General features: G+C 56.2%; 1 protein-coding gene across 1 annotated transcript in view; it reads right to left on the bottom strand.

Annotated features, from left to right (window-relative positions):
* Positions 1–13,550, bottom strand: part of srcap (Snf2-related CREBBP activator protein) — a 34,962-nt gene extending 21,412 nt beyond the window's left edge. The window contains exons 1-17 of the mRNA XM_088916982.1: positions 11,444–13,550; positions 10,696–10,734; positions 9,668–9,928; positions 8,873–9,058; positions 8,293–8,433; positions 7,198–7,390; positions 6,870–7,048; positions 5,601–5,694; positions 5,411–5,500; positions 4,930–5,142; positions 4,305–4,510; positions 4,036–4,213; positions 2,245–2,381; positions 1,983–2,152; positions 582–774; positions 365–501; positions 72–258 (exon numbers count right to left, since the gene is read on the bottom strand). Coding sequence (XP_088773108.1) covers positions 72–258; positions 365–501; positions 582–774; positions 1,983–2,152; positions 2,245–2,381; positions 4,036–4,213; positions 4,305–4,510; positions 4,930–5,142; positions 5,411–5,500; positions 5,601–5,694; positions 6,870–7,048; positions 7,198–7,390; positions 8,293–8,433; positions 8,873–9,058; positions 9,668–9,928; positions 10,696–10,734; positions 11,444–13,468 — 4,629 coding nt within the window. The 5' untranslated portion in view covers positions 13,469–13,550. The remainder of the gene's footprint in view (positions 1–71; positions 259–364; positions 502–581; positions 775–1,982; positions 2,153–2,244; positions 2,382–4,035; positions 4,214–4,304; positions 4,511–4,929; positions 5,143–5,410; positions 5,501–5,600; positions 5,695–6,869; positions 7,049–7,197; positions 7,391–8,292; positions 8,434–8,872; positions 9,059–9,667; positions 9,929–10,695; positions 10,735–11,443) is intronic.
* Positions 13,551–26,592: the final 13,042 nt, after the last annotated feature.

Consider the following 26,592-nt stretch of genomic DNA (forward strand, 5'->3'; position numbering starts at 1 on the left):
TTGAGTAGCCAGGTCTGCCTGTGCCCAGTATCCGTGTCCAGGCTGTGGTCCTTCATCAGGGTGCGACTCACCTGGAAGGGGTGCGTGTCCAGCCCGCGCAGGGCGAGCGAGGCGGTGGTGTACAGGATGCGGGGCGTGATGAAAGGCGAGTGGATCGGCCGTGGGTCGAACAGGTTGGGGTGGTTGCACACCTTCCGCAGCTGCATGAGGATGTTGATGACGCTCATGAAGTGACCGCTGGCCAGCGTCTCCCGGGTGCTGGACAGAGGGAGGAGGGGAGGGGAGAGAGCAAGAGATGACCAATTCAGCAGCCGCAACCCAGTGACCCTCCCCCCCCCGCCCGACGGACGTGGCGGGTACTCACGAGGCCTGCGCCATGAAGTCATCGTACAGGAAGCGCTGGCGCTTGGACAGCCGGCAGCGCACCACGTGCTCGTACTTCTTGGGCATCTGCTTCTCCACGTCGGCCTTGATCCGGCGCAGGAGGAAGGGCCGTAGCACCTGCGCGGAGAGAGGGGAGAGCGTGGGTGAGGCTCGGGCACTGGGGGCGCACACTGCGTCAGCCAGGGCGGGGGCAGTACCTTGTGCAGCCTCTTGACCAGCCCCTCGTTGTACTCCTGGCTGCCCTCGATCATGCCAGTCAGCGGGTTGGAGAACCACTCGCGGAACTCGCGGTGCGACTGGAAGACGTGGGGCATCAGGAAGTGCATCAGGGACCACAGCTCCATCAGGCTGTTCTGCAGGGGCGTGCCCGTCAGCAGCAGCCTCCTCTGACTGAGAGTGAGAGGGGGACAAACATTCAGGAATTAGACCAGCACTCCCAAATTAACAAAATTAACAAATCCCAATCCAGAATTCCCACACCTCCCAGAATCCCAACAGCTCCTAATCCTACTGGGAGAGGAAACTCAACAGAGCTGCAGCCTAGTATATGATCTCCTGCCCCAGCCCGAGGAACAGACAGGGAGCCTGTCTCTCAATAACAATAACACAGTGTGTGATCTCCTGTCACAGCCTGAGGAACAGGGAGCCTGTCTCTCAATAATAATAATACAGTGTGTGATCTCCTGTCACAGCCTGAGGAACAGACAGTGAGCCTGTCTCTCAATAATAATAATAATAATACAGTGTGATTTCCTGACAGCCTGAGGAACAGTGAGCCTGTCTCTCAATAATAGTGCGATTTCCTGACACAGCCTGAGGAACAGTGAGCCTGTCTCTCAATAATAGTGTGATTTCCTGACACAGCCTGAGGAACAGTGAGCCTGTCTCTCAATAATAGTGTGATTTCCTGACACAGCCTGAGGAACAGTGAGCCTGTCTCTCAATAATAGTGTGATTTCCTGACAGCCTGAGGAACAGTGAGCCTGTCTCTCAATAATAGTGTGATTTCCTGACACAGCCTGAGGAACAGGGAGCCTGTCTCTCAATAATAATAATACAGTGTGTGATCTCCTGTCACAGCCTGAGGAACAGACAGTGAGCCTGTCTCTCAATAATAATAATAATAATAATAATAATAATAATACAGTGTGATTTCCTGACAGCCTGAGGAACAGTGAGCCTGTCTCTCAATAATAGTGCGATTTCCTGACACAGCCTGAGGAACAGTGAGCCTGTCTCTCAATAATAGTGTGATTTCCTGACACAGCCTGAGGAACAGTGAGCCTGTCTCTCAATAATAGTGTGATTTCCTGACACAGCCTGAGGAACAGTGAGCCTGTCTCTCAATAGGGTTCCATATGTTTGTATTTAAACGTATTATGATGTGTCTGTATTGCAAATGACTGTAAATATCTGCAGATGTTGTGTTAACTGAATTTCAGTGTTGCCAGATCATATACATCGGCCATGCCAATAAAACATCTAGAATTGAAACTGAACTGAGAGAGAGAGAGAGAGAGAGAGAGAGAGAGAGAGAGAGAGAGAGAGAGATGCGGCCGTTAGCCAGCGGCTCCAACCGCCCCGGGGGCGGCCCCTACCTGTTGAAGTTGAGCAGGCTCTGCCAGCGCTGGGACTTGAAGTTCTTGATGTTCTGCGCCTCGTCCAGGATCAGGTAGCGCCAGCTCTTGCGGCGGAAGGCCTGGTGGTCCTGCAGCACCAGCTTGTAGGAGGTGATGCAGACGTGAAAAGCGTTGGGCTTCGTCCAGCCCTGGGGGGTGGAAGAGAGACCAACGGTTGAGGCCTCCGGGCGGGTCCACAGCCACACAACCAGCACGGGCAGAGCTCTGCGCTGCCCCCTACCTGTCTCTTGAGCTTGCGCTCCTTCTGGCTGCCGTAGTAAGTGAGGATCTTGAAGCCAGGGCACCAGCGCTTCAGCTCCATCTCCCAGTTCAGCATCACACTGGTGGGCACAATGATCAAGTGAGGCCCCCAGTTACCTCGGAGAGGGAGAGAGGAGACATTTTACAACACGGTCTGCGACACCAATAATCCTTATAGATCACTGAAATACCGCTGCGTAAAGTCAGTGTGTCTGTATGAACCCCTCTCTCTCAGTGCAGTGTTAATGTACTGGAGTGTCCAGTCAGTGTGTCTGTATGAACCCCTCTCTCTCAGTGCAGTGTTAATGTACTGGAGTGTCCAGTCAGTCAGTGTGTCTGTATGAACCCCTCTCTCTCAGTGCAGTGTTAATGTACTGGAGTGTCCAGTCAGTCAGTGTGTCTGTATGAACCCCTCTCTCTCAGTGCAGTGTTAATGTACTGGAGTGTCCAGTCAGTCTGTCTGTATGAACCCCTCTCTCTCAGTGCAGTGTTAATGTACTGGAGTGTCCAGTTAGTGTGTCTGTATGAACCCCTCTCTCTCAGTGCAGTGTTAATGTACTGGAGTGTCCAGTCAGTCAGTGTGTCTGTATTAACCCCTCTCTCTCAGTGCAGTGTTAATGTACTGGAGTGTCCAGTCAGTGTGTCTGTATGAACCCCTCTCTCTCAGTGCAGTGTTAATGTACTGGAGTGTCCAGTCAGTCAGTGTGTCTGTATGAACCCCTCTCTCTCAGTGCAGTGTTAATGTACTGGAGTGTCCAGTCAGTGTGTCTGTATGAACCCCTCTCTCTCAATGCAGTGTTAATGTACTGGAGTGTCCAGTCAGTCAGTGTGTCTGTATGAACCCCTCTCTCTCAGTGCAGTGTAAATGTACTGGAGTGTCCAGTCAGTGTGTCTGTATGAACCCCTCTCTCTCAGTGCAGTGTTAATGTACTGGAGTGTCCAGTCAGTCAGTGTGTCTGTATGAACCCCTCTCTCTCAGTGCAGTGTTAATGTACTGGAGTGTCCAGTCAGTCAGTGTGTCTGTATGAACCCCTCTCTCTCAGTGCAGTGTTAATGTACTGGAGTGTTCAGTCAGTCAGTGTGTCTGTATGAACCCCTCTCTCTCAGTGCAGTGTTAATGTACTGGAGGGTCCAGTCAGTCAGTGTGTCTGTATTAACCCCTCTCTCTCAGTGCAGTGTTAATGTACTGGAGTGTCCAGTCAGTGTGTCTGTATGAACCCCTCTCTCTCAGTGCAGTGTTAATGTACTGGAGTGTCCAGTCAGTGTGTCTGTATGAACCCCTCTCTCTCAGTGCAGTGTTAATGTACTGGAGTGTCCAGTCAGTGTGTCTGTATGAACCCCTCTCTCTCAGTGCAGTGTTAATGTAGTGGAGTGTCCAGTCAGTGTGTCTGTATTAACCCCTCTCTCTCAGTGCAGTGTTAATGTACTGGAGTGTCCAGTCAGTCAGTGTGTCTGTATTAACCCCTCTCTCTCAGTGCAGTGTTAATGTACTGGAGTGTCCAGTCAGTGCGTCTGTATGAACCCCTCTCTCTCAGTGCAGTGTTAATGTACTGGAGTGTCCAGTCAGTCAGTGTGTCTGTATTAACCCCTCTCTCTCAGTGCAGTGTTAATGTACTGGAGTGTCCAGTCAGTGTATCTGTATGAACCCCTCTCTCTCAGTGCAGTGTTAATGTACTGGAGTGTCCAGTCAGTCAGTGTGTCTGTATGAACCCCTCTCTCTCAGTGCAGTGTTATGCACTGGAGTGTCCAGTGATGCCCAGGCTCTCAGTACCTTTCTCGCAGGCCAGGTGGGCCAGCAGCGAGATGGTCTGGATGGTCTTGCCCAGCCCCATCTCATCCGCCAAGATGCCGTTGAGTTTCTTCTCGTACATGGTGACCAGCCAGTCCAGCCCGATGTGCTGGTACTCCCGCAGCGTGCCGTAGAGCAGGAATGGGATAGGGGTCTTCACCTGGCGGAGAGGAGGGAGAGGGGGTGAGCCGGGAGAAGGGCTCCAGATGGACAGGCACTGCTAGGGCCCAGCTCGCGCACGGCCAAGGTACCTGGGTGGTGGCCAGCGTGTACCCCTTTGGCTGCAGGCTCTCGGCTGTGGCAGCAATGTCGCTGATCTCCTTCTTGGGCCGGGGAGCAGTGGGGCCCTTCTCTCCCGGGGTGGGGGGGCTGCGGTCCCCCTTCAGCAGGAACTCCACCCCCACGTCACCCCCGGGACTCGAGCGCCCGTCATCGCTGTCCAGGGCTGCAGAGGACTCTGGGGCAAACCGAAGGGGAGACAGAGACGCCTTGGTCAGTCAGGCCAGTGAAGGATCCCTCTATATTCTGAGCATGACCCCTACTAAAACACCAGACTCTCGCCCAAGGAGAATCGATATCTTATCACACCCGCCTCTCCTCCGGCGGTGAGGGGGAGGGGGGCGGAGCTCCGCTCCTCTCTTCCCTGAGGCAGCCTGAGCGCAGGAGTCAGCACACACCTGCTCCCTGGCTCCCTGTCCTGTGTGCGCTCGTGGGGGTTTGGAGCTGCAAATCAAGACCGTGACACACACACCTGGCTCTTCCACATCACACATTTTTAACACAAATAACTCGTGGTTCTAAACTTGTGTGGGAAAAATGATGGGATGCTCTGACAGAGTGTACGTCATTTTTGCAATGTGCTCCAGGTCCAGTTACCTGAACAGTGACTCTCCTCTTCCTCACTCTGCTCTCCCTCCTCTGCCTCACTCTGATCTTCCTCCTCACGCTCCCCAGTGTTCACGGACTCTTCATCTGCTTCCTCTTGCTCCTCCTCAGAGCTGGAGGATGACTCCGAAGCTGAGGGCACTTCAAAATCTTCAGCGTAGGCACCACTATAGCGCTCCATCAGCTCCTCTATACTCATTTCACCTGAGAGAGAGGGGTTAATACAGACACACTGACTGGACACTCCAGTACATTAACACTGCACTGAGAGAGAGGGGTTCATACAGACACCCTGACTGACTGGACACTCCAGTACATTAACACTGCACTGAGAGAGAGGGGTTCATACAGATACACTGACTGACTGGACACTCCAGTACATTAACACTGCACTGAGAGAGAGGGGTTCATACAGATACACTGATTAGGCACTTCAATACATTAACACTGCAGTAAAAAGGGGTGGTGTTACCTTCTCTGGCCAGGTCACTGAGCTCCTGTGAATGATCAGCATCCCCCTCAACTACTTCCTGAGCTGCTATGGTGTCCTCCTCATCCTCCGCTGGACAAAAAGAAAGGGATTAATGCACAGGTACCATTTAACAACAGCGCAGAGTGCAGTACTACTGAGTGCATAGCAGAAACCATAATATACCACTCACCTTCATCCTCGTTGGCAGTGAACTCGTCATCCTCATCCTCTTCTGGGGCACGAGAGGTGCTGTGGGAGCCCTCACCCTCACCCTCTGAAGAATCCTGATTGAGTGAGAGTGCAGCCAGTCAAGCAAAGGCTTATCGCTTGTGCTCACGTTCCTGTCACCATAATGAGTGAGCAGCCTGAGGGCACAGCCTGCACAGACCCACACAGCTCCTGCCTTTCCCCGCCTGCACAGCCTCCGCAGACCCGCGCAGCTCCTGCCTCCCCCCAGCCTGCACAGCCTGCGCAGACCCCCGCAGCTCCTGCCTCCCCCAGCCTGCACAGCCTGCGCAGGCCCGCGCAGCTCCTGCCTCCACCCTGCCTGCACAGCCTGCGCAGACCCGCGCAGCTCCTGCCTCCACCCTGCCTGCACAGCCTGCGCAGACCCGCGCAGCTCCTGCCTCCCCCCAGCCTGCACAGCCTGCGCAGACCCCTGCAGCTCCTGCCTCCCCCAGCCTGCACAGGCCCGTGCAGACCCCCGCAGCTCCTGCCTCCCCCAGCCTGCACAGGCCCGCGCAGCTCCTGCCTCCACCCTGCCTGCACAGCCTGCGCAGACCCGCGCAGCTCCTGCCTCCCCCCAGCCTGCACAGCCTGCGCAGACCCCTGCAGCTCCTGCCTCCCCCAGCCTGCACAGGCCCGCGAAGCTCCTGCCTCCACCCTGCCTGCCCAGCCTGCGCAGACCCACGCAGCTCCTGCCTCCCCCCCGCCTGCACAGGCCCGCGCAGCTCCTGCCTCCACCCTGCCTGCACAGCCTGCGCAGACCCACACAGCTCCTGCCTCCCCCCCGCCTGCACAGGCCCACGCAGCTCCTGCCTCCCCCCCCGCCTGCACAGCCTGCGCAGGCCCACGCAGCTCCTGCCTCCCCCCCGCCTGCACAGCCTGCGCAGGCCCACGCAGCTCCTGCCTCCCCCCCGCCTGCACAGCCTGTGCAGACCCACCCAGCTCTTGCCTCCCGGCCTCCCCCCGCCTGCCAAACCTGTGCAGACCCACGCAGCTCCTGCCTCCCCACCTGGAAAGCCTGGGCAGACCCGCGCAGCTCCTGCCTCCCCCCCACCTGCACAGCCTGTGCAGACCCACCCAGCTCTTGTCTCCCGGCCTACCCCCCGCCTGCCAAACCTGTGAAGACCCACGCAGCTCCTGCATCCCCACCTGCAAAGCCTGGGCAGACCCGCGCAGCTCCTGCCTGCCCCCGCCTGCGCAGCTCCTGCCTGCCCCCGCCTGCGCAGAATCTCACCTGGGCCTCCGTCTGTGCGCGTAGAGTCTGCAGCAGCTGGTCGAGGGGCAGCTCCCCCTCCTGCCTCAGGAGCTCTATCTCCCGCCGCTGTGCCTCGGCGTCGTTGCCCTCCTGCTGCTCCTCCACCTCGATGGTCTCCTCATCGTCCTCCTCCTCACACTGGGGCTCAAAGTCTCCATCTGGGGAGAGCACCGGTAGCTGAGAACAGTCTAACACGCACTCTCCCTGTGAATATGTGCACACACCCCACGTGGACACAAGCACACCAGCCCCACACTCACACAGCGCTCAGGAGCACGCACACGCGCTGCTCCTCATCAGACATTACCATCCTCCTCCGGAGCGGGCCGCACCGGGGCCCCGTGGCGCGGCAGGAGCACGGATCCCGCAGGGGCCTCACTCAGAGACTGGCTCAGCAGGTCGGAGTACTTCTCCGTCTGGCCCACGATGAAATCGAGCTGCAGGTCCAGGGCCTTCTTCCTCTTCTCCTCCAGCCGAGACTGCTGCTTGAACTGCACAACCTGAGAGAGACGGGGTTAATACAAACACTCTCATTCATAAGTTCAGTCACACCTCATGAAGTTCTCAGTTATACCTGTAGCCATATCACTACTTTAACACTTGATTTTCCATGAAAATCTGTATGCAGACTGTTTTCTGTCTGTCTCTAAATTAACACTGCACTGAGAGAGGGATTCATACAGACACAATGACTGACTGGACACTCCAGTACATTAACACTGCACTGAGAGAGAGGGGTTCATACAGACACACTGACTGACTGGACACTCCAGTACATTAACACTGCACTGAGAGAGAGGGGTTCATACAGACACACTGACTGACTGGACACTCCAGTACATTAACACTGCACTGAGAGAGAGGGGTTCATACAGACACACTGACTGACTGGACACTCCAGTACATTAACACTGCACTGAGAGAGAGGGGTTCATACAGACACACTGACTGACTGGACACTCCAGTACATTAACACTGCACTGAGAGAGAGGGGTTCATACAGACACACTGACTGACTGGACACTCCAGTACATTAACACTGCACTGAGAGAGAGGGGTTCATACAGACACACTGACTGGACACTCCAGTACATTAACACTGCACTGAGAGAGAGGGGTTCATACAGACACACTGACTGAATGGACACTCCAGTACATCACTGGGAAATTCAGAGCTGCAGTCAGAGAGAGGCATGATAGGGGACAGAAACTACAACAGAGCTGCAGTGTTTCTCCCCATTAGTAGCACTACTGGCACAGTGGGACCCAGCAGTGAGTTGCAGGGGGAGACTTTTCCTCTCAGCACCAGCTACCAAATCCTGGCCCACTGCCCTGCAGCCACGACCTGTTAAGATGCTGAGGATGAGGAAGGGAGGGAGGGAGGGGAGGCGAGCGCTGGTACCTTCTCCACGCTGCTCCAGAAGGCCCGCACCTCCTTGGCGATGGAGGAGGCGATGCGCCGCAGCTTGGCCTGCTCCTCCCGGCGAGCACGCTCCTCCTTCTGACGCAGCTCCTCGTGGTGACGCATCACCATCCGCACCACCTGAACACGACACCCAGCGTCACAGCCTGAACACACACCCCCTCCCCAGCCCCAACACCCCGACACCCCGCATTATGGCCTGAACACACCTCCCCAACACCCAGACACTCAGCATCATGGCCTGAACACACCTCCCCAGTCCCAACACCCCAACACCCAGCATCACGGCCTGAACACACCTCCTCAGCCCCAACACCCCAACACCCAGCATCAATGCATGAACACACACCCCCAGCCCCAACACCCTGACATTCAGCATCACAGCATGAACACACACCCCCCAGCATCACAGCCTGAACTCATCCCCCCCAACCTCAACACCCTGACAGCTGGCGTCACAGCCTGAACACACCTCCCCCCCCAGCCCCAACACCCAGCATCAGGGGCACATTACTGCCAGGCCCATACCCTCCACCAGAAAGCGCTGACTGTTACAGACCTTCCTAGCAACGCCCCTCTTCCAGCGGCGCTCCTGCGCGAAGTCAGCCGACAGCCACTGCATCTCCTCACATAGGTAGTCCCAGTGCACCTTGGGTCGGCTGGGCTCCGCCACTCGGGACAGCCGCTTCAGGGACCAGAAGCCCTCGCGCTTCAGAGCAGCTGTGCGGTGCTCAATCTCGGCCTCCTGTAAAGGCACAATGAGAGAGAGGCAGGGTTACCCAGAGAGAGGAGAGGGAGGAGAGAGAGAGAGGGGGATGGGAAGCCAAGAGAGAGGAGATAGAGAGAGAGAGAGGGAGAGAGGAGGGGTGGGACGCCGAGAGAGGGAGGGAGGAGGGGTGGGACGCCAAGAGAGGGGTGGGTGGGATGCTGAGAGATAGGGAGGAGGAGTGGGACACCGAGAGAGAGGAGAGAGAGATGGAGGGGGGGGTGGGATGCCGAGAGAGAAGGTGGGGGGGGCGCCCAAGAGAGAGAGGGAGGAGGGGTGGGGCGCCCGAGAGAGAGGAGAGAGGGGAAAATCAGGTTGGGACACAGACAGAGGGAGAGGAAGGATAGCACACAGAAACTATAACAGAGCTGCAGTGTTTCTCCCCATTAGTAGCACTACTGGCACAGTGGGACCCAGCAGTGAGTTGCAGGGGGAGACTTTTCCTCTCAGCACCAGCTACCAAATCCTGGCCCACTGCCCTGTGGCCACGACCTGTTAAGATGCTGAGGAGGCAGTGCCAAACACCTCATTTGTACTTGTCAGCGCAGCACCTTCCACACAGCCCGCAGGCAGGGCGGTCAGACTCACGTGCTTGGCCAGCTCCGCGATGTCCGAGTGGCTGCGCTCTCCCCGGGCGTGGCGCTGGGAGGAGTCGGCCGGAGAGCCCGGCGAGGAGGCAGCGGAAGGGGCCCGCTGAGGGGGGGAGATGAACTTGCCGTGCGGCCCCCGCAGGGGGGTGAAGTGGCGCTCCACGGGGGGCGTCCAGCCACTGAGGCTGAAGGAGGAGGAGGAGGAGGAGGAGGAAGAGGGGCGGGCTGGCGACATCCTGTCCGTGATCCACTTGCTCAGCTGTGGGAGAGAAGCCAACAGGAAAACCATCACCTTGTGAGCGGAGCACCACCACAGCAACCCCGTGGGAGAAGAGATCCGATAGCACATGCCAGACACCTCTCTGGGGCCACATCACGCCACAGAACCTTTCCTGCACGCCCCGGATAACCGGGAGCGGACTGCTCTCCTCCTGAGATTTTGGAGCACGATTTTCCCAGCCGGGTTTAGAGCCCCAGAATGCACGTCTTCCAAGGAGAACCACGAGGCGGCAGCGAAAAAAGTAGAAACGGGAGACGAGATGCAGACTTGCGCCCTTCACTGCCCCAGGTAGTCGGAGGACAGAGAGGTAGCGAGAATGACGGCTCTAATATGACCTGCTCCAAGAGGAACTAGAGCTCTCCGGGACACCGTACGGAATAATTCAGCCGGACAACGGCGAAGTGACAATCTCCACCTGGAACCCGGCCTGCAAGTTCCTGTCCCAGACGGAACCCTGCTGGCTCACAACCCCAGCTCTAGCCCCCCGGCAAGGCCAGACAACCCGCAAGGAGACCCAGTCACTTCCCAGCTCGTATCCTCTCACCCCGACAGCCAGGCCTGGTGCACAGGACAGGTCTACACACCGCGCAGCCCTGCGCGTGCTGCTTATACAGAGGAGATCTATCTCGCTATGAGGTTTCCGCACCGCCTGCAGGACGAGCACCAGCTCCCAAAAAGAAAAACTGAGAATGTCTAAAAAACAAATCTTCACTGCGCGTACAAGAACGCCCCTGCGCGACTCTTACCTTCAGGAACGTGCTCTCCCTGCCTGGCGTGCCCTGTCCCTGCCAAAACAGTCACTCTGTCATTACCCTCAGCTGCAAAACAGTCCAGAAACACAAGTCAGTCCTGGGTCTCCCACCCGCAGGCGCAGGAAGGCAGAGCCCGGCACCTCTGGGAGGGTCTGCAGCTGGTCAGCTCTGAACTGGGCTCAAACAACCTGTCCCTGCGCTGACAGACCCACGCCTGCCCTGACCACTCTTCCTACCAGGCAAGACAGGTGTCCCAGCGGGCTACTAACATTCCTAAACACCTGTGCGCGCTCTCTCTCTCAGAGGCGGACATGTTCCTTATCTTTAGAAACTGGCGATTTCAGGGTGACCCACAAACCCTGCTCCCCGGGGCCAGAAGAGATCATGAGCTACCGCCGCTCGCACTGCGGGCACTGTCGCCCCACCTCCTGCTGTCCCCTTCGCCCCGCGACCCCACCGAGCGAGCGAGCGAGCGAGCGAGCGAGCGCAAGCACGCAGGCGCCCGCTTCCTCCTCCCCGACTCGGCGCCAGCGGGAACAAGTGCTCCTCGCCTCTCGCATCTCTGGGGAGACCGCCAGGACGCCCTCCTCTGGGTTTCTCGAACCCGGTTCCAGAGAGGCGCGCGCCTAACCCTAAACCCTGGCCACGGAACACCAAGCCCCCCCCGATTCTGCCATCACAACGGCTCGGCACCGAACAGCCCGCTTCACCCGGGCAATGACCGCGGGGCCGCGCGCCGTACCTTGGACTGAGCCGGACTGGGCTCTCCGGTTCCGAGTCCGCTGGCCTGGGCCTGGGCGGGCTCCTCCACCGCAGCGCCCGGAGGCCCCGAGGATGCGCTGTCCACCCGGGGTTCAGCAGCACGGGCGGGGGGATCCCCGAAGGGCGGCGTGTCGGGGCGCTGCGCGGGGGCCGCAGGCAGGGGCCAGGGGGACGGCCCGTCGGTCTGGAGGGGGCAGTCGGCGGCACCCGCGGGCGTCTCCCTCGGCTCGTCGCCAGTGTCCATTGCGGGAGCAGCCACGGGCGCGGGCGGGGCGAACACCGGCCCCAGCCTGAAGACCCCGACGTCCGTGTGCAGCTGGGGGTGCGCGGCGGCTGCGGGCTGGCCGGTGGTGACGGTGGGGAGCGGCGCCGGAGCAGGCAAGCCGTCGGGCCGGGTCTGCCCCGGCTCGCCAGTGGGGTCACCCGCGCTCTCCTCCGTGTGGGGCGCACTGGCAGGCGCGGCGCAGAGCTGAGGCGCCGGCGACGGCGCACGGGCGTTGACCACGCCGGCAACGACATCCAGCACCGTGGCACCCATCTCCACCTCCGACCTCCCGGGACCAGCGTGCTCCGCCGGCTGCTCCGGGCCTGCCAGCTCCAGGGAGCCTACACAGGCCCCCGGCGGGTCCCCAGGGCTTGGCCCGCTGGCCCCCTCAGAAGAAAGGGGCGCCAGGTCTGCGCTCGGCAGCAGTCCTTCAGCCACGAGGCCAGGCAGGGGCTCCTCCTCTCCACTGCGGGCCTGGCCTTCCTCAGCAAGGTCTTGGGGGGCAGGCAGAGCTCGCTTCCCATCAGGCTCCCCCTGCTGGCTGCTCTGGAGAGCGCAGCCGTCACCCTGTCCAGCACCCAGGGGAGAGCAGGGGATGCTGTGGAGGTCATTGAGGGGGAGGCAGCAGGTCTCATCGTGCTGGTTTACCGGGGGGTCGTTGTTGAGGACAGTCTCTGACCTGCACCCCCAGACGGGGACTGGGGAGCCCCCATCAGACGGGGAAGCCCCGGTCAGAGCCGCACAGTCGTTGGTTCTGGCTTGGTTGCACGGCTCGCTGCCCTCCTTCACAGGACCCGGGGCCGGCTCGGCCCGAGTGGCGCATGGACCAAGGGGTTTGCCCGGGACCTGGCTGGCACTGCCCTCTGCCTGGTGGACACCAGGGCTCGCATCTCCACTGCCCCCAGCTCCCCTCAGGCACCCCTGCAGCGCCGCAAGGTCATTGGTGGGCGGGCTGGCGGCGCCGTGGTCGCACTCGGACTCTACTGGATGGATCGGAAGGTCTTGGGAGGTGGCTGGGCCGTCCTCCGGGAGCGCATCCTGGCAGTGATCTGGAGCAGCAGGAGCCCCAGCCTCCGGAGCAGCCAGGCCCGCGCGCTGCCCGCCCCCCGCCGCGCCACCTGGGTCCGCAGGGCCGCCAGCGCCTTGAGCGCCGGCCTGGTCGCCTCCCGCCTCTGCACCGGACTGGGCGGGCTGGGGGTCCGCGCTCCCGGCAGCAGCCTCCGCGCCAGGCGCGCCGCCAGTCCCGCCAGGAGCTTCTTCGCCACGAGGGCTCGGCGGCTCCTGGGCCGGGGGGGCAGCATCGGGGCAGCTGGACAGCAGGGCGGCCTGCTGTTCAAGTCCGTCGCCCCCGGGTCCGAGGGGGGCAGCAGCTGTGGGCAGCGGGCCGGGGTCGGCTCCCCGGCTGCTCTCGGAGGCCGGAGGCTCTCCTGTGGGGGCGGCGCCTGCTCCTCTGTGCGTCTGTCCTTCCGCAGGGGAGAGGGAGCTGCCTGGGATACCAGGACATCCCTGTGTTCCTCCGTCCTCTCTCCCGGCCCCGTCCGCATCTGTGTCAGCCCGGAGGAAGGGCCCGGGCGCCGTGTAAGCTCCGCCATCGCCGGGCCCCGCAGTGTCTCCCCCTGGGGGACTGTGCTGGCCGGCCTCCTGCAGGACCGCGTGGCCACGAGACTCCGCCGCGTCTCTTCCCGGCTCAGGGAGAGTCTCGGCCTCCTGCGGGGCCAGGGCCGTGTCCTGCGAGTCCATGAGGCGGGCGGAGCCGGCCTGCGCGGCGGCGGCGTCTCGGGGATCCCCCACCTGCTGCAGGGACTCGGCTGACCTGGGGCCCTCGGGCTGCTCAGCCGCGGGCAGGGAGACGCACCGGGGCTCGGCTCCGTGCTGGCCAGCGCCGGTCGCGGTCTTGTTGGGGTGCGGGCGGCTCTCGGGCTCCACGGCGCCGTCGGCTTGGGGGCGGGGGCGCGTGTCCCACGGGGCGCTGCTGCTGTGCTCTCTCTCCTGTAGGGGGGGCGGCGGCGGCGGCTGTGTGGCGACAGCGACGGCCTGCTGCGGGGCATGCTGGGATAGCCCGGCCTCATTCTGGACTGCCAGTCTGAGGGGCGAGGCGTCCGGAGCTGGGGACCCCTGCAGCGTCTCCCCAAAACCACCGCCGCACAACGCACCTGGAAGAGACCGCAAGAGAACAAGAGCACATGAGCTGGAGAGGCATGCAGAAAGTCAACAGCGCCACCTGCTGGGGGGAGGGGTTTGCAATGCTTGACACAAGCAAGAAGGAGAGCCGAGAGGGGGATTGCCTCAAACATCACCAGCTCACAAACGACACGAGGACACGCATGTTTACCGGCCGGGGCCGGCGCGCGGGACAGGGGGACGCACGGGGGAAGACAGACAGACAGGTGTAGCAGGTGAGACAGTGGGGGCGCTCTGACCTGTCTGTGGCTCAGGACCAGGCTCGTCTGTGCTTTCCACTTCCAGGATGCTGAGTTGATGGGCACCTGCGCTTCTGCAAGACAGAGAGGGGGGGGACAGGTCACACTCCACACAGTGCAGCACAGCCCTGCTGGCCCACGCTCAAGGCCTGTCCCAGACACCCCTTCCCCTACCACACGGCGGCCGCCCAGACGTCACGGCACTCCTCCGCTCCCACAGTGACCCAAGCGCCCGGGAACACCCTCTCCCTGTCGCCTCGGGTTCCCCTAAACCCTTGCACGGTGCCGGCTTCCCGCTGGCACTTCGTGAGGGAGGACTGAGGGCCGGTGGGCATCCCTGGCCCCTTGCCCCCCCCCGGCCCCGGCTGGCACCCCCCGCTCCGCTGTAGACCCCCAGAGCGGAACAGGACAAGCAGGTGCGGCAGGGTGCCCAAGACGTTGGCACGGTGTCCCGCAGCCGTACGCGGGCTGGGTGGGCCGCCGGACCTCCTGACAAACACGTGAACGCCGACCAAACACGCATGCGCATCCGTCTCGCGGCGAGACCAAGATCGAGACCTCGAGACCGCCTGCCAGCCAGCGCGCAGCTCTCAAGCCCCACGCATTTCCATCAGATCTGGTCAGATCAAAAAACGGCGAATGAATCACCGCGAGATCGGGAAACCAACCTGCTCTCTTGAGTAAAAGGAAGGAATAGGAGAAACCACGAGCCATCGCGGCTTTCCTTCCAAAATCTCACCCAGAAAAAGTCAGGGTTTTGGACTACTGAGAACTGCTTTAGTACGTGACGCAGAAACAAAAAAAAATATGCAGGGCTTCTTCGCAGCTGAATCACCAGGTCGCAGATAAATACTGCGTCCCTTTGTCGCTCGCAGAAGTTGGCAAGAAACATCATTTCTAAAGAATAATAAGGGGAGTGGAAGACGCTTAACTTTCCAAGTAAAACTAGACTTATTGCTCCACAGAGCACAAAATATTAAACGGCACCTGAATAGAACACAATGGTGGCTTGAGGAGCGCAGAAGAAAATAAACGGCAGAGATGAGAGGAAAAGTTCAATCTGGAGCACTAGTCAAGAGGCTCAATACTGCGACAGGAACAGTGTGAACTGGAGCACTAGTCAAGAGGCTCAATACTGCGACAGAAACAGTGTGATCTGGAACACTAGTCAAGAGGCTCAATACTGCGACAGGAACAGTGTGATCTGGAGCACTAGTCAAGAGGCTCAATACTGCGACAGGAACAGTGTGATCTGGACCACTAGTCAAGAGGCTCAATACTGCGACAGGAACAGTGTGATGTGGAACACTAGTCAAGAGGCTCAATACTGCGACAGGAACAGTGTGATGTGGAACACTAGTCAAGAGGCTCAATACTGCGACAGGAACAGTGTGATGTGGAACACTAGTCAAGAGGCTCAATACTGCGACAGGAACAGTGTGATCTGGACCACTAGTCAAGAGGCTCAATACTGCGACAGGAACAGTATGATCTGGAACACTAGTCAAGAGGCTCAATACTGCGACAGGAACAGTGTGATCTGGACCACTAGTCAAGAGGCTCAATACTGCGACAGGAACAGTGTGATCTGGAACACTAGTCAAGAGGCTCAATACTGCGACAGGAACAGTGTGATGTGGAACACTAGTCAAGAGGCTCAATACTGCGACAGGAACAGTGTGATGTGGAACACTAGTCAAGAGGCTCAATACTGCGACAGGAACAGTGTGATCTGGAACACTAGTCAAGAGGCTCAATACTGCGACAGGAACAGTGTGATCTGGACCACTAGTCAAGAGGCTCAATACTGCGACAGGAACAGTGTGATCTGGACCACTAGTCAAGAGGCTCAATACTGCAACAGGAACAGTGTGATCTGGAACACTAGTCAAGAGGCTCAATACTGCGACAGGAACAGTGTGATCTGGAACACTAGTCAAGAGGCTCAATACTGCGACAGGAACAGTGTGATCTGGAACACTAGTCAAGAGGCTCAATACTGCGACAGGAACAGTGTGATGTGGAACACTAGTCAAGAGGCTCAATACTGCGACAGGAACAGTGTGATCTGGAACACTAGTCAAGAGGCTCAATACTGCGACAGGAACAGTGTGATGTGGAACACTAGTCAAGAGGCTCAATACTGCGACAGGAACAGTGTGATCTGGAACACTAGTCAAGAGGCTCAATACTGCGACAGGAACAGTGTGATCTGGAACACTAGTCAAGAGGCTCAATACTGCGACAGGAAGTGTGCACTCCTGTCCTAGGGTGTGTGTGCCTCTCTCAGGGCTTGTACACTCCTGTCCTGGGTGGGTGGGTGTGTGTGTGCGCGCGTCTCTCAGGGCATGTACACTCCTGTCCTGGGTGTGTGTGCACGTATCTCAGGGTCTGTACACTCCTGTCCTGGGTGTGTGTGCACGTATCTCAGGGTCTGTACACTCCTGTCCTGGGTGTGTGTGCACGTATCTCAGGGTCTGTACACTCCTGTCCTGGGGCGTGTGTGTCTCTCAGGGCCTGTATACTCCTGTCCTGGGGGTGTGTGTGTGTGTCTCTCAGGGCCTGTATACTCCTGTCCTGGGGGTGTGTGTGTGTGTCTCTCAGGGCCTGTATACTCCTGTCCTGGGGGTGTGTGTGTGTGTCTCTCAGGGCCTGTATACTCCTGTCCTGGGGGTGTGTGTGTGTGTCTCTCAGGGCCTGTATACTCCTGTCCTGGGGGTGTGTGTGTGTCTCTCAGGGCCTGTATACTCCTGTCCTGGGGGTGTGTGTGTGTCTCTCAGGGCCTGTATACTCCTGTCCTGGGGGTGTGTGTGTGTCTCTCAGGGCATGTACACTCCTGCCCTGGGTGTGTTCACGTATCTCAGGGTCTGTACACTCCTGTCCTGGGGTGTGTGTGTGTCTCTCAGGGCCTGTATACTCCTGTCCTGGGGGTGTGTGTGTGTCTCTCAGGGCCTGTATACTCCTGTCCTGGGGGTGTGTGTGTGTCTCTCAGGGCCTGTATACTCCTGTCCTGGGGGTGTGTGTGTGTCTCTCAGGGCCTGTATACTCCTGTCCTGGGAGTGTGTGTGTGTCTCTCAGGGCCTGTATACTCCTGTCCTGGGGGTGTGTGTGTGTCTCTCAGGGCCTGTATACTCCTGTCCTGGGGGTGTGTGTGTCTCTCAGGGTCTGTACACTCCTGTCCTGGGGGGTGTGTGTGCATCTCTCAGGGCATATACACTCCTGTCCTGGGGGGTGTGTGTGCATCTCTCAGGGCATATACATCCTGTCCTGGGGGTGTGTGTGCATCTCTCAGGGCATATACATCCTGTCCTGGGGGGGTGTGTGCGTCTCTCAGGGCATATACGCTCCTGTCCTGGGGGTGCGTGTGCGTCTCTCAGGGCATATACGCTCCTGTCCTGGGGGTGTGTGTGCGTCTCTCAGGGCATATACGCTCCTGTCCTGGGGGTGAGTGTGCGTCTCTCAGGGCATATACGCTCCTGTCCTGGGGGTGAGTGTGCGTCTCTCAGGGCATATACGCTCCTGTCCTGGGGGTGCGTGTGCGTCTCTCAGGGCATATACGCTCCTGTCCTGGGGGTGTGTGTGCGTCTCTCAGGGCATATACGCTCCTGTCCTGGGGGTGTGTGTGTGTCTCTCAGGGCATATACGCTCCTGTCCTGGGGGTGTGTGTGCGTCTCTCAGGGCATATACGCTCCTGTCCTGGGGGTGTGTGTGCGTCTCTCAGGGCCTGTATACTCCTGTCCTGGGGGGGTGTGTGCGTCTCTCAGGGCATATACACTCCTGTCCTGGGGGTGTGTGTCCGTCTCTCAGGGCATATACGCTCCTGTCCTGGGGGGGTGTGTGTGTGCGTCTCTCAGGGCCTGTACTCTTCTCCAGTATCCCCAGGGCTGGGGTTTTACAGAGCACCCCCGATTCCACGATGTGGGGTGCAGCAGCAACAGAGAGCAGCACAGCATAGGGCTGGACAGGAAGCAAGCAGGTCAGCCCTCACCGTGCCTGCACGGGGGTACCCCTCGTCTCCGACCCTCACCCTGCCTGCACGGGGGTACCCCTCGTCTCCGACCCTCACCCTGCCTGCACGGGGGTACCCCTCGTCAACGACCCTCGCCCTGCCTGCACAGGGGTACGCCTCACTCCCACTCTCACCCTGCCTGCAGGGGGGTACCCCTCGTCAACGACCCTCACCCTGCCTGCACGGGGGTACCCCTCGTCTCCGGCCCTCACGGGGATACCCCTTGTCTCAGACCCTCACCCCGCCTGCACGGGGGTACCCCTCACTCCGGGACAGCTCCGGGGCCGGACCTCTGAGTCCGGGCGGGTAATGGGCTCTGCGGGGCCCGCAGCGGAGCACACGAGAGGGGCGGCGGTACCCCCCACACCCGGCAGAGGCAGCCGGAGGGGCACAAACCCCGCACGAGCACCGCAGACTCGCAGGAAAGCGGGGACCTCGCCGGGCAGCACGCAGGGCCTCAGCCCTCAGCGCGGAGGAGCCGGTGCCGCTGCGCTCCCCGCTCAGCCTCAGCCGGCCAACTCCCCCTGCAGGACCCGCGGGGCGCCGGGTTTCCGCCGGGCCGGCCAGGTCCCGGGCAGCAGCCGCGGCGGCCCCGGTTATGTAACCCCACCGGCGACGGCGGGCCGGCTCCGCTCCCACGGCTGCGCACCTCCGCGCTCGCCCGTGAAACATTAATATCCCGGTCACACACACACACGCCACCTTCCCGGGTCGCGCCAGACCCCCTCCTCCCCGGCGAGGGAATAAGCCCCCGTGACGTCACCCGGCGGGGTCAACCGCCGCCCAGAAATTAAGCTTTTTTTTTTTCCCTCGGAGCCGAAAATTTTCCCACCCCGACCCCGGGCTCCGCACGGCTGCGGGACCCTATCCCGGCTCGGGGTCGCTTCCCCAAAAATTCCCTCCGCAGGTATTTCTGAGCCCACGCCGCGCGGGGGCCCGCCAGGGGGGGACCAGGCAGCACACCACAACATCCACCGGCCTCGAAAACCCATCGTGGACCAGACTGAAACAGTGCATTTCCCCTGCCGCTGCCGCGCCGTGCCAGTCTGTGGTACAGGACGGGGACAAGTCGCTGCCCAGCGAGGTCCTGTTTCGGCCACAACCCCCCCCTCCCCGCAACGCGGAGGCCGGTCGCTGATGCCGACCCATGAGCGCCGCCCGGCGCTCGCCCCCTCGCGGAACCCCCCCCTCCTCCTCCCCGACCCCCGCCGCCATCTTCTCTCCCCTCCTACCTGAATTTCTCAGCCGCTTTCTTTCACTAAAAACTCGGGGAAGGAGTCGCCATCCGCCTGAAATCGTCCTCAATCCGTGACAGGGCCGCTCCAAACTGTCTCTCGGTACCCAGCGAGCTGCTGGCGGGACCGTGGGAGCGGGTAAAAGTGAGGGCTAACCGGCTGCGGGTCCAGACGGCGATTCGGCGGCCGGCTGCGGGGAGGAGACTCGGGTTTCAGCGAAATGGAGGAGCGCCGCGCGCCGAGAGGCTGGGAGCGCGCCGCAGCCTCGCGAGAGCCCGGCCGCCCGCCGCCGCGGCAGGGGCTGACGGGAAGTGTAGTTTTCTGCTCGTCCTGCAGCGCGAGAAAGAAGTTGTCTCCAAGGCGGGCGTTTGTTTCCCCCCCCCAAATGTCGTCCCCGGGCGCCACCGTGAGTGTTCCTCTTTCACAGTTACTTCTGCCGTGCGTTACACCTCCGGCCTGTCGCTCGTATGCTCTTTGGTCGAAATATCAGGAGCGTCAGTCGAGCTTGAACGGGCTCTGCGTGTGCCCAGTTGAGAAGCCGGAGACGGACTCCCGTGACCCCCCGGGCTGAGCCGCCCGGATCTTGCCTGCGCACCTGTAGGCCGGACTCGTCGTGCCCGCTCGCCCCTCCCGGGCGCATAGCCCTTCGCCAGGGGACCACAGCGAGCAGACGTCCTGTGTTAAGGCCATAGCAGCACCCAAGTGCATGCGGGTCCTGTAGCTACTGCGCCACCTAGCGGTTTCGCTGCATTGGGACCCCCCTCTCCCCACACCGGGAGCCGTACCCCCCAAACCCACCTGCGCGCCCACAGACACACCACTGCAGCTTTTATTCCTCTAGCAGCCGCTATACAGTAAGGATTCCTGTCTCCGCGGAAATTCTGGGAGACCCTGGGAGATCTAGTAAGATACGACTCTGGGAGATACTGAGGCTGATCCCTGTAGATCCTTGGAAATCCTGACAGATCACTGGGGAACCCTAGGAGATCTAGCAAAATTTTTGGGATCCTGGTAGATCCTCTTAAACTCCCCCGCTTTTAACTCCTTTTACTGTACTCATTTGTACCTGCTTTGAGATGAAAGAAGATAAATACAATATCATTAATAAATATAATTATTAACCAGCTATTTAAATAATAAAAATATACATTGTTATATGAAACAATTATAATATAAAATGTTATTACCACAGTATATAATACTGTTATCATGTATTATTAATGATACAATTGATTAATAACTATAATGTAATAATGTGTAATGTTTCTTTATTAGCCCTATACAATTTCTTGCATTAGGAATTTGTCTTTTTGCATACCCCAGCTTGCTCTCCATGAGACGCAGACAAGGAGAGAAGCTTGGGGTCAGAGCGCAGGGTCTGCCATTGTACGGCACCCCTGGAGCAGTTGGGGTTAAGGGCCTTGATCAGGGGCCCAACGGAGTAGGATTCCTCTGCCAGCTACAGGATTTGAACCAGCAACCTTCCAGGCACAGGTGCAGATCCTTAGCCACAGAGCTACCGCTCCGCCGAGATAATTGATCAATAATAATTAATAATAATAATAGTAATAATTGCTCACACTTATTTAGTGCTTTTCTGGATACTCCACTCAAAGGTTTACAGGTAACGGGGATCCTCTCCACCACCACCAATGTGCAGCCCAACCTGGATGATGCAACGGCAGCCATAGTGCGCCAGAACGCTCACCACACACCAGCTCTCAGTGGGGAGGAGAGCAGAGTAATGAAGCCAATTACTATAAACACTTGCATTTGTGACAGTAGCGCCAATGCCAACAGTAGTACCTTAAATAATAACAGTACTAATAATGATACAGTCAACAGTTGAACAGTAGAAGCAACATAAGTTAAGCAGCAGTAGTATTAAGAGCAGCAGTAATGTACAACTGTAGTATGAACAGCAGCATTAATGTACAGCTGTAGTATTAAGGGCAGCAGTTAGAGCAGCAGTAATACACAGCAGTAGTATTAAGAGCAACAGTAATGTACAGCTGTAGTAGTAACAGCAGTAGTAATGTACAGCTGTAGTATTAACAGAAGTAGTAATGTACAGCTGTAGAATTGAGAATTGAGGGCAGAATTCTGTAGAATTGAGGGCAGCAGTAATGTACAGCAGAAGTATTAAGAGCAACAGTAATGTACAGCTGTAGTAGTAACAGCAGTAGTAATGTACAGCAGTAGTATGAACAGCAGCAGTAATGTACAGCTGTTGTATGAACAGCAGCAGTGATGTACAGCAGTAGTAATGTACAGCTGTAGTATTAACAGAAGTAGTAATGTACAGCTGTAGAATTGAGGGCAGCAGTAATGTACAGCTGTAGTATTAACAGAAGTAGTAATGTACAGCTGTAGAATTGAGGGCAGCAGTAATGTACAGCAGAAGTATTAAGAGCAACAGTAATGTACAGCTGTAGTAGTAACAGCAGTAATATGAACAGCAGCAGTAATGTACAGCAGTAGTATTAAGAACAGCAGTAATGTACAGCCTATTGTATGAACAACAGCAGTAGTAATTTAGTCAAGCTGGTAGTACTACTGCAACTCATTGCTGCTGCTGATAATACGTTTCCTGCACATTACTGCTGTTATTAATATTATTGCTACAGTACATATTACCGCTGCTGTTAATACTAATAAACATTACTGCAACTGATAATACTACTGCTGTTATTACTATTTCTGTCAGTACTACTGCTGCTGATAATACTATTTCTGTACATTACTGCTGTTATTAATATTACTACTACAGTATATATTACGACTCTGTTGTTAATACTACAGCTGTCTATTACTCTAGTCACTATTGTCACTCTTAATACTATTGCTGTATGTCACTGCTGCTGTAGTATTAAGAACAGCAGTAATGTACAGCACTAGTATTAAGAGCAGCAGTAATATAGAGCTGTAGTATTAGGAGCAGCAGTAATGTACAGCTGTAGTATGAAAAGCAACAATACCTTTGATCAGCAGTATGAACAGCTGCAATAATGTACAACAGTACTGTTAGCAGCAGTAGTATACAGCATTAATATTAGTTACAGCAGTACTGTACAACAGTAGTATTAACAGCAGCAGTAATGTACAGCAGTAGTTTTGAAATCAGCTGTAATTTATAGCACTAGCAGTGACAGTAATGTATTTCAGGAGTAGCTTCAGCACTGTGCAGCAGTGGTATTAACAACAGAAATAAGATAATCAGTAGTATAAAGAGCACCAGTAAACTACAGCTGCAGTATTGAAAGCAACAGAAATGTCCAATAGTATTTTTACAAACAGCAGTAATATATAGCAGCAATATTAATAACAGCAGTAGTGTTACAAGCAATGTAGAACATAAATATTATATGTCATGGTGTATTATATCTGCTGTAACACCTGCAGTAATGGTTAGTAATAGTATTCACAGTGGCACTAGTATACAGTAGTGATATCAGTCATATTAACAGCTGTAATAATATAGATCAGCAATTTTAAAAGCACAAACTATTTACAGTGATATTAAAAGCAAAAGTAATATACAACAGTAGAATTAACACCAGCAGTAATGTACAGTAGTATTAAAAGCAGCACTAATGTACAGCAGTAGTATTAATAGCAGTATTAGTGTACGGTAGTAGTACAGTATTAACAACATCAGTAATGTACAACAGTATAAATAACAGCAGAATTAATATCGTACAGCTGTAGTATCAAGAGCAGCAGTAACGTATAGCTGTAGTATTAAGAGCAGGAGTAACGTACAGCTGTAGTATCAAGAGCAGCGGTAACGTACAGCTGTAGTATCAAGAGCAGCAGTAACGTAAATCTGTAGTATTAAGAGCAGCAGTAACGTACAGCTGTAGTATTAAGACCAGCAGTAATGTACAGCTGTAGTATTAACAGCAGTAGTAATGTACAGCAGCAGCAATAAGAGCAACAGTGATATACAGCAATAGTATTAAGAGCACCAGTAATGGACAGCTGTAGTATTAAGAGCAACAGTGATATACAGCAGTAGTATTAAGGGCAGCAGTAATATAGAGCTGTAGTATTAAGGGCAGCAGTAATATAGAGCTGGAGTGTTAGGAGCAGCAGTAGCATACAGCAAAACTACAGCACTATTATTAATAGCCGCAGTAATACAGGCAGGAGTATTTACAGCAGTAGTATTAATAACACAGTCATAACAACAGAGTAATAGAAGCAGTAATAATAATAATAATAATAGTTATATAGCACTTTTCTGGACACTGCACTCAAAGCTCTTTACAGGTAATGGGGATCCCCTCCATCACCACCAGTGTGCAGCCCCACCTGGATGATGCCCCAGTCTGCTCACACACACCAGCTCTCAGTGGGGAGGAGAGCAGAGTGATGAGGCCAGTTCAGAGAGGGGGGTTATCAGGAAGCCATGACTGGTAAAGGCCAGGGAGAGATTTGGCCAGGATGCTGGGGTTACACCCCTACTCTCTTCGAGAAATGCCCTGGGATTTTTAATGACCACAGAGAGTCAGGACCTCGGTTTTATGTCTCATCAGAAGGACGGCACCTTTTTACAGAATAATATGTCTCCATCACTATACTAGGGCATAAGGACCCACACAGACTCTGGGGTGAGCGCCCCCTACTGGCCCCACTAACACCTCTTCCAGCAGCAACCTCAGCTTTCCCAGGAGTCTCCCCTCCAGGGACTGACCAGGCTCATAGCTGCTGAGCCTAAGGGGGCTGACAGATGTGAGCTGCAGTAAAAAACAATCCTGAATTTAAGGATCACCCGATCCATAACATAACCAGTAGCATTAACATCAGCAGTAATAGACAGCAGTAGTATTAACAGCAGAATTAATTGGAGGGGATAAGTCTTAACCTCAACAGTTATGTATAGCAGTAGTATTAATAGTAGAAATAATTTAGAAAAAACATATGAACACCCGCAGTGATTAATAGCTGTAGGATTAACAGCAGCAGTAATGTGCAGCTGTAGTACAGTACAGTTGAGATCTCCCCACAGATGTTCAATACTATTCAAGTCTGGGGTCTGTGAAGGCCATTCCAAAACCTTCATCTTCCATTCCTGTCAGTACTTCATGGTTGATTCTGAGGGATGTTTGGATTGTTTTCTCACTGAAATGTCCAAACTCTTTTCAGCTTCAATTTCTTCACTGACTCTGGGACACGAGCTTCTAGGATGTGTTGATATTTAGTAGAATCCATTCTTCCCTCTACCCGCACACTGGTTCCTGTGCCACCGGCTGCCACACGACTCCAAAGCATAAGAGATCCACCCCCATGCTTAACAGCTGGCGAGGTGTTCTTTTCTTCAAATACCTCACCTGTCTCTCTTCAAATGTATCTTCTGTGGCTGTGGCCAAACCTTTTCATTTCTGTTTCATCAGTCCACAGCCCTTTGTTCTAAACGGTTTCTGCCTTATCCCAGTATTGGTTTGCATACTTCCAACGTCGCCTCTTCTGAGGACGTTTCCTGCTGACAGCTCTCCTGTGCAGATCATTTTTGTGTAAGCCAGGCTGTACTGTGGACCTGTGGACCACTACTGCGGCGGCAGTTGAACCTTTCTGCAGCTCCTCTGCAGCGATATGTGGGTTCTGCTGCGTATATCTGACCAGTTTACGAGCCGTTCTGCTAGAGGGTTTTCTGTTTTTGACTTCAACGGTTCCCCTTAACTTCCATTTCTTCACGATGTTTCTGACGGTGGAGATTCCAAGCTGGAGGCTTTTAGATGTCTTTTTATAGCCTTCCCCTGCTTTGTAAGAGTCGCGTATCTTCATTTTCAAGTCCTCAGTCAGCTGCTTAGAGGAGCCCATGGTGGCTGAGAGTAGGCACAGCACCCCGAGAGGTTAGCGGGGTCCGTCTTTAACTCTGGAAGCGTCTTCGCCTCGCTTAATTTAAGGCCTTAGGAGCCAATCAAGTTCTGAAGGCTTAAGAAAAGTTCTGATGAATCAACTGGATAATCAGCAAAGAAATAGTAACGGGGTGGAGTGGTGGCTCTGTGGCTGTGGCTGGAAGGTTGCCGGTTCAAATCCCGCGGCCGGCAGAGGAATCCTACTCCATTGGGACCCTGAGCAAGGCCCTTAACCCCAGCTGCTCCAGGGGTGCTGTATAAATGGCTGACCCTGCGCTCTGACCCCAAGCGTCTCTCCCTGTCTGTGTGTCTCACGGAGAGCAAGCTGGGGTCTGAGAAAAGACAAATTCCTAGTGCAAGAGATTGTATATGGCCAGTAAAGTGATTTGATCTGAATGGTGCACTAAAATGTGCAGAAAGATGTCTTGTTGAAGTCTGGACCCTGTGGGGGTTGTTTTTCGCAGACTCATGCAGAGTGACCAGGCGTGCCCTAACTCCTGCACACAGCTGGGCCTCTTCAGAACAAGCAGCTCCCTCTTGTGCTAGTGAGCGAGGGACTGAGATGTTTCCAGGGGCGCAGGTTCAGAGACGCCTGTAAATGCAGCGAGGGATTTGGGGAGCCAGTTGAGGAAACTCGGGCGAGCTTGGAATCCCTTCAGAATCCGGGGGTCACAGCGAGCCGGACCTCACCCCCAGTGGGACAGTGGGGTACGGCGCAGGGACAGTGGTTTACAGGAAAGCAACAGTGGGGTACAGGACAGGGACAGTGGGGTATGGCCCAGGGACAATGGGGTACAGGACAGCGAGAGTGGGGTACAGGGCGGGATGTGGGTAGTGGGATCACACCATGCGCAATGCACGTTCCTCACCATGAAAGAGAGATGGAGGAATGTCAGCTGTATCACCCTGCAGCTCACAGCCTTCAGCCCACTGAGGCTCAGCAGGTGTGAGCCTGGTCAGTACCTGGAGGGGAGACTCCTGGAAAAGCTGAGGCTGCTGGAAGAGGTGTTAGTGGGGCCAGTAGGGGGCGCTCACCCTGCAGTCTGTGTGGGTCCTAATGCTCCAGTAAAAGGCACCTTCCTTTGGATCAGACAAAAAACTGAGGTCCTGACTCTGTGGTCATTAAAAGTCCCAGGATGTTTCTTGAGAAGAGTAGGGGGGTGGCTAGTAACGATTAATCAAGCAGGATAAATCACATTTCTCACCAGGCTTTCACTCCTTGGATGTCGTTATCCCTAGTGAAAAACTTTTTGGATTTTAGGGAGCGTCAATTCAGCACCTCAATCTGTTGCACTTGCTTATTGTGCTTGTGATCCTGATAAAGCAGCTGCGGATCACT

This window comes from Atractosteus spatula, chromosome 5 (assembly GCF_055471065.1).
Source record: "Atractosteus spatula isolate fAtrSpa1 chromosome 5, fAtrSpa1.hap1, whole genome shotgun sequence".
Classification (NCBI taxonomy): domain Eukaryota; kingdom Metazoa; phylum Chordata; class Actinopteri; order Semionotiformes; family Lepisosteidae; genus Atractosteus; species Atractosteus spatula.